Raw genomic sequence first — 7,437 nt, forward strand, 5'->3', positions numbered from 1 at the left:
CGTCAAAGGTAAATGTGTCAAATACAGGTTGTAAAATGAACGGAACAGCAGAGTAACCTGAGAGACGGTGTCAAGTATGGCTCTAATATACATACCTTTATACTTTATTACTTTATACTTTATTGTCACCAAACTATTGATACTAGAACGTACAATCATCACAGCGATATTTGATTCTGCGCTTGCGTTCCCTGAAGTACAAATCAACAGTAAATATTAAAAATGTGAATTATAAATCATAAATAGAAAATAGAAAATGGAAAGTAAGGTAGTGCAAAAAAAAACCGAGAGGTAGGTCCAGATATTTGGAGGGTATGGCCCAGATCTGGGTCAGGATCCGTTCAGCAGTCTTATCACAATTGGAAAGAAGCTGTTCCTAAATCTGGTAGTATGAGTCTTCAAGCTCCTGAGCCTTCTCCCGGAGGGAAGAGGGATGAAAAGTGTGTTGGCTGGGTGGGTCGTGTCCTTGATTGTCCTGGCAGCACTGCTCTGACAGCGTGCGGCGTGAAGTGAGTCCAAGGATGGAAGATTGGTTTGTGTGATGTGCTGTGCCACGTTCATGATCTTCTGCAGCTTCTTCCAGTCTTGGACAGGACAACTTCCATACCAGGTTGTGATGCACCCTAGAAGAATGCTTTCTACGGTGCATCTATAAAAATTAGTGAGGGTTTTAGGGGACAGGCCAAATTTCTTTAGTTGTCTCAGGAAGTAAAGACGCTGGTGGGCCTTCTTGGCAGTGGACTCTGCTTGGTTGGACCAAGTCAGGTCATATGTGATATTGACCCTGAGGAACTTAAAGCTTTTGATCTGTTCTACTTGCCACCACCGATGTAAATGGAGTCATGCAGTCCGCTACTCCTTCTGAAGTCAACAACTAATTCCTTCAAATTGCTGGTGTTGAGGGATAGGTTATTGTCTTCGCACCATGCCACCAGGTTCTTAATTTCCTCTCTGTACTCAAACTCATTACTCCCCTCATCCCGGAAAGTATGGACAGCCCACGACCCCACCCCTCTCCCGGGACCCCAAAAAGACCAGGCAGTTCAACTGCCATTCGGTCAGTGCTAGTCTGAACTAGAACAGAAACTTTGCCCAAAATTTTATCAAACCTCCGCTCAATCTCTGCAGTATCCATAACCACGTATCGTAATCACTTTACCGCACAATAGTTTTACCCAGACATAAACATAGAACCCACCAGATCAATGCTCAGGGCAATTACAAAGCATCCAATGAACTCAATCCTGGATGCGCCCCCGCCCTCCCGCCCAATGAAACACCCTGGTTTCCTTGGCTGCATAAGTCTAGGGTAGAAATTCTCGAGTCCCACCGAACTCGTGAGGTTGAGACGGCTCATTCCAACCTAAACCGCGGTTTGTGTGGTTGCTATGTAAATTACAACCCTGTTACAAATTAGTGCCATGAAATAACAGAAAATACACTGCATACCATTAAAGGAATTATACTTATGAAGCTTAACTTAACTCAACCGATTGTAGGGATGACTTACAGCGGATTGAAAAGCTTGAGCATGTAGACATTAAGACAGAGGATGTGCTGGAGCTTTTGGAAAGAATCAAGTTGGATAAGTCTCCGGGACAGGATGAAATGTACCCCAGGCTACTATGGGAGGCAAGAGAGGAGATTGCTGAGCCTCTGGCGATGATCCCTGCATCATCAGTGGGAATGGGAGAGGTTCCGGAGGGTTGGAGGGTTGCAGATATTGTTCCCTTATTCAAGAAAGGGAGTAGAGATAGCCCAGGAATCTATAGACCAGTGAGGCTTACTTCAATGGTTGGAAAGTTGTTGGAAATGATCCTGAGAGGCACGATTTATGAACATTTGGAGAGGCATAATATGATGAGGAATAGTCAGCATGGCTTTGTCAAGGGCAGTTCCTGCCATACGTGCCTGATTGAATATTTTGAGGATGTGACTAAACACATTGATGGAGGTAGCGCAGTAGATGTAGTGTATATGGATTTCAGCAAGGCATTTGATAAGATACCCCATGCAAGACTTATTGAGTAATTAAGGAGGCATGGAATCCAAGGGAACCTTGCTTTGTGCATCTAGAATTGGCTTGCTCACAGAAGGCATAGCGTGGTTGTAGACGGGTCATAATCTGTATGGATGTCAGTCACCAGTGGTGTGCCTCAGGGATCTGTTCTGGGACCTCTTCTCTTAGTCATTTTTAAAAAGGAACTGGATGAGGAAGTGGAGGGATGGGTTAGTAAATTTGCTGATGACTCAAAGGTTGAGGGTGTTGTTGATAGTGTGGAGGGCTGTCAGAGTTTACAGCGGGACATCGATAGGATGCAAAACTGGGCTGAGAAGTGGCAGATGGAGTTCAACCCAGATAAATGTGGGGTGGTTCATTTTGGTAGGTCAACTATGATGGCAGAATATAGTATTAATGGTAAGACTCCTGGCAGTGTGGAGAATCAGAGGGATCTTGGGATCTCAGTGCTTAGGACACTCAACGCTTTAGTGCAGGTTGACACAGTGGTTAAGAAAGCATACGGTGTATTGGCCTTCATCAACCATAGGATTGAGTTTAAGAGCTGAGAGGTAATGTTACAGCTGTATAGGACCCTGGTCAGACCCCAATTAGAGTACTGTGCTCAGTTCTGGTCACCTCACTACAGGAAGGATGTGGAAACTATAGAAAGGGTGCAGAGGAGATTTACAAAGCTGTTGTCTGGATTGGGGAGCATTTCTTATGAGAATAGGTTGAGTGAACTCGGCCTTTTCTCCTTGGAAAGGTGTAGGATGAGAGGTGGCCTGATAGAGAGGAATAAGATGATGAGAGGCGATGATCGTGTGAATAATTAGAGGCTTCCTCCCAGCGCAGAAATGGCTAACACGAGAGGGCACCATTTTAAGGTGCTTGGGAGTATGTATAGAGGAGACGTCTGGGTAAATTTTTTACGCAGAGACCGGTGAGTGTGTGGAATAGACGGCTGGCAACGGTGATGGAGCAGATACGACAGAGTCTTTTAAGAGACTCCTGGATATGTACGTGGAGCTCAGCAAAATAGAGGGCTATGGGTAACCCCAGGTAGTTTTCAGGTAAGGATATGTTCGGCAGATTATTGTGGGCCAAAGGGCCTGTATTGTGCTGTAGCTTTTCTATGTTCTATGTTAAAGTGTTAGTAAAGAATAACAAAAAAACAGGGCCTATTCTAGTTAAACAGTCAAATGTTCACAAGGTGCAGCTCATCTTGAACTTCTCTGTTACTCACGCGCTGGGCCTTTGGTCAGCGTGAAAGCACACACGATCTCCGAGCGTTGCTCCCAATCCATCTCGAACGAGCTGGTCTACCACTGGATCGAATGTCATGACCGGTTCTCCCCAGCATCTTCTCTCTCCATCTCCCACCGAACACAAGCCCAAGACCTACCTTATTGTCCCTCAATCAAGAAAACCTCCCACTAATTGGATGACACACATTCCACAACATCACTTATCTTCATCAATAACCCAAACAGACTGAAAGCAGAACAAACTGCTCCTACAGAACTGATAAATGAAATACCAGCAGCATAACAGTAAAGATGTGAGCCAGGGTACTACAATTGTGACCAGAATTGCAGATTGCTTATAATTAGAAAAAGGGAAAATTATAATTAATTGAAAAGGAATGCTCGGAACAACCCATTACACTGGCATTTTGCTGACAAGTAGATCACTTCTATGGCTAAGCAATGCTTATGCGGGAAATGCTTCAAAATTGCTTTTATTTGCCTCAGTGTTATCAATAGACTTTGAATTTGACTTTCTAGTGATAATAACGAAGTAATGGATAGTATAAAGGGTTGTCAGGTCGAACATCAGAGGCAACAACGTAGACGCAGCAGAAGAACCACCGGACAAACTGAGAAAGACACAAATTGCTTTCTGTCCAATAACATCATGAGGTAAAGGACTTTTCCTTGCAGTTTATCTTTATCTTCAGACTATTATAGAGGAGGTGTTTTATGAAAAATAGTGGATCATAGTGCAATCATTTTGAAATACCCAGAGTGGACACACACTGGCTAACACTATAGTTGAATGACAGAACTGTAGGGTGATCCCTACGGTACTCTGCTGGGGTGTAAACAGTGCAGGGAACTGCAGCACTTTACTATCATTTTTTGTTATTAACATCTAATAAAAAGTCTGTAACTCAAGATTTGCATCTGATTCCTGACTTCTGAAGAACCTTCTGTTCTGTATGATCGCCAGATCCAACAGCAAGTTCAAGTGATCAAAAACAATCGTTGCTCACGACAGGAGGGAGAAGAGGAGTAGGAGAGTAGGAGTCTGACCAAGTCGGCTTACCTGCACTTGTCTTCCTCAAACAGGGGTCTTTGTTGGAATATGACTGAGAACAATGACATTATTTGAAAAACTTAGCAGTCAGCGCAATCACTTTACCACGGATTGATTTCCACGGTAATTTGTGAGGAATGTGGACTTCCTCTCTGTGACTGTATACGTTTCCTCTGGGTGCTCTACTGCCCTCCTATATTCCAAAGATGTACGGGTTAGGGTTAGTGAGTATTTGGTGCCAGAAACGTGGTGACACACTTGCTGACTGTCCTGCACAATTCTTTTTGATCTGATATGATGCCAAACGATGCATTTCACTGCATCTTTTGATGTATGTGTGACAAAGAGAGCTAATCATTAATCTTCAAATTTTTTAAAAGTTGGAGTTGATTAAACTCTGCCATACACTACAGCCATGTAGACTTGAGCACATTGGAGCCTATGGGGTGTATTCAGTATTTAGGTAATACACCAGAGGATCATGCTACTCTAAACTGTCATAATTTCCAGCCCCTGGCGGCTTTCAGGACGGGATGGAGGAGCTGTATCCATGGTGTGGCAAATTCATCACTTTTGGGAGAAAGCAGGAAGCAGAGTTGATCTTAGAGTAGGGTTAAAGGTCAGCACATCATGATGGGCTGAAGGGCTTGTAAGGTGCTGTGAAGATCTATGTTCTATGCTGGTCTATGTTCTTTCAGAAATGTGCAGCAGGATCAGGGGATGTTGCTCATGTAATTGCACTGTGAACTGGTCTGATAACTCGTAGATTGCCAGACTTCAATTGACTTCTCAAAACAGCTTAATCTCACTAATGTTATTGATGTTCTCAATCTTCTAGACATTGACTCTGAGTATTGGTGGCTGTCTGGGGTAAAGCACCACTTCTCTGTCCCTCGATCTGGAGCTTTGCTCAGGCTGCTGGCAAAAAAACAAAAGTCTGCAATAGTGGGAGAGCTCAACGTCTGGTAACAAGTGCAACATCAGTGTAGCAACGCAACAGATCAGCTGTCTAGGCTGTTCAGGAGACACATTTCCATCTTCATCACATGAATCAATTCTTCATATTGGGTTATTGATCTGAAACATTGATAGATGCTCTTTCCTCAGATGCAGACTGACATGCTGAGCATTTCCAGGTTTTCAATGCCATAATTATAAAAAAAAATCTTCAAAAGGCAGCTTTCATACAGATAGTAAATCTGCTCTTTATGGGATTGGAGGTCAGGTCTTCATCAAGTGATCTGAGATGGAATTCATGATTATGTTTTTTCTCTCTTGCAGCAACACACCGGGAGATTTATTGAAAGAGAAGCTCGATCAGCTGCAGTGTCACTTCACATGGAGACCACAGAAGGAAACAACTGACTTGGACGAAATGAGGTTCAGATTGCAATATTCTCTGAAATTGGGTGGACAATGTCAAGCTGCATCGTACAACCATCTTGCTTTTGTAAACTGTCTGCAGGGTTATTTTGAAGAAGCCATTGAAAACTTAAAGGAAGCTGAAAAGTTTCTGAGAGAGAACCAAACAGATGAATTTGATAGAAGAAGCATCATCACCTATGGAAACTTTGCCTGGGTACATTACCACATGGGACAACTGACCCAGGCCCAGTCCTACCTCAACAAGCTGGAGATGATCTGTAAACCGCTCAGTGATGGCCCTCGCTATACAGCAATGACCCCTGAGGTGTACGGGGAGAAGGGATGGTCATTGCTGGGTTCTGCTGCTGAGTTCTATGAGGAGGCAAAGGAATGCTTTGCAAAGGCTCTGGAGCAAGATCCTATCAACATCGAGTGGATAATGGGATATGCGACTGTAGTGTCTCAACTGGAATCAATGTCTGGAACCTCAGAGAGCTGTGATCAGAGTCAGTCAGTGAAGTATTTCCGACGAGTACTGGTGCTTGATCCAGATAATGCTGTGGCCATGGTGCTGTTGGCTCTAAAACTGCAGAGGTTAAGGCAAAATGAGGAAGCGAACAAATTGGTTGAAAAAGCATTGCAGAAGACCTCTGATCTTCCATTTGTGGTTTGCTATGCTGCAAAATATTATAGAGAAAGTGGATCTGTGGAGAAAGCAATCGAGCTCTTGAAACAAGCATTGGAATTAATTCCACACTCTTGTTTCTTACACTACCAACTTGGATTCTGCTACAGAATTAAGCTGAAATACATTCATTCCAGATATCTTCGCAATCCTGAATTTCAGCAGAAAGCTGAGTTGATCAGTCTATGCAAGTATCACTTTGAAAAGTCTTTTGAGCACAGTCGAAGGTCAGCTATTCAACCACAACTGGACTTTGCAAACATCTGCATAACAAGTGGGGAGTATTCCAGAGCAGAGGAGATTTACCGTAGATTGGTGGAGTTATTGGACATTCATCCAGAGAATATACAAAGCATATGTCTGGAAGCTGGGTTATTTGAACTGCACCAGAAAAAGTCTGAAACAAATGCCGTTCGCCTCTTCCTGAAAGCAGCGAAAATTGAATATAACTCAAGAGAACGGGAAAAATGTTGCATGAAATTGGAGGAGTGGGCAGATAGGAAACTTAGTATAAATGCACAGGACAGCGAGGCTCTTGGTATTAAAGCATTTCTGTATCAGCTAAATGGGTTCAATTATAAAGCCACTGAATACTTTGAGAAGGCCTTGAACTTTGATCCTGGCAATGAGGAATATGTGCGTGCTCTTTCTCAATTACCGTCTGAGTACCACTGGTATTTTTAAAAGATGCATTTCCATCTGTTCTGAAGATAGGTTTGGTGGGGTTTTGCTTTACTAGTTATATCCTCTTAGCACTTATTAGTATTCGATTTGCCAAATTGGTCCCTTTGTAACTAGACCCAATTATTGTGTTTATTTTAAAAATATTGATTCCTCAAGTACCCTGAGCAAACTGAATTTAATTGTGCTTCTCTGGTCTCTGGAAAGATTGGATTGGGATACTGCAGCAAGTAGAGCTAAATGAAAAATCAAAAGTTTTTCCACATTTGTTTGTATGACTTATTAACCATTGAATGTATTTTACTTCTCAAATATATTGAGTTTGATTTTATCTTAAGGATCTTTGTAAAATGTCCTCCAAGGATATGTTTGGTAATTAAAGCTTCAA

The 7,437-nt window shown here is 42.7% G+C and overlaps 1 protein-coding gene across 1 annotated transcript; it reads left to right on the top strand.

Annotated features, from left to right (window-relative positions):
* The first annotated feature begins 3,810 nt into the window (after positions 1–3,810).
* LOC134358722 (interferon-induced protein with tetratricopeptide repeats 5-like) lies at positions 3,811–7,437 on the top strand. Its single transcript, XM_063071177.1, has 2 exons — positions 3,811–3,921; positions 5,600–7,437. Exons 1-2 carry the CDS (start codon positions 3,917–3,919, stop codon positions 7,050–7,052), a joined length of 1,458 nt encoding a protein of 485 aa, XP_062927247.1. The 5' UTR covers positions 3,811–3,916; the 3' UTR covers positions 7,053–7,437.

The sequence above is a fragment of the Mobula hypostoma genome, chromosome 19 (assembly GCF_963921235.1).
Source record: "Mobula hypostoma chromosome 19, sMobHyp1.1, whole genome shotgun sequence".
Classification (NCBI taxonomy): domain Eukaryota; kingdom Metazoa; phylum Chordata; class Chondrichthyes; order Myliobatiformes; family Myliobatidae; genus Mobula; species Mobula hypostoma.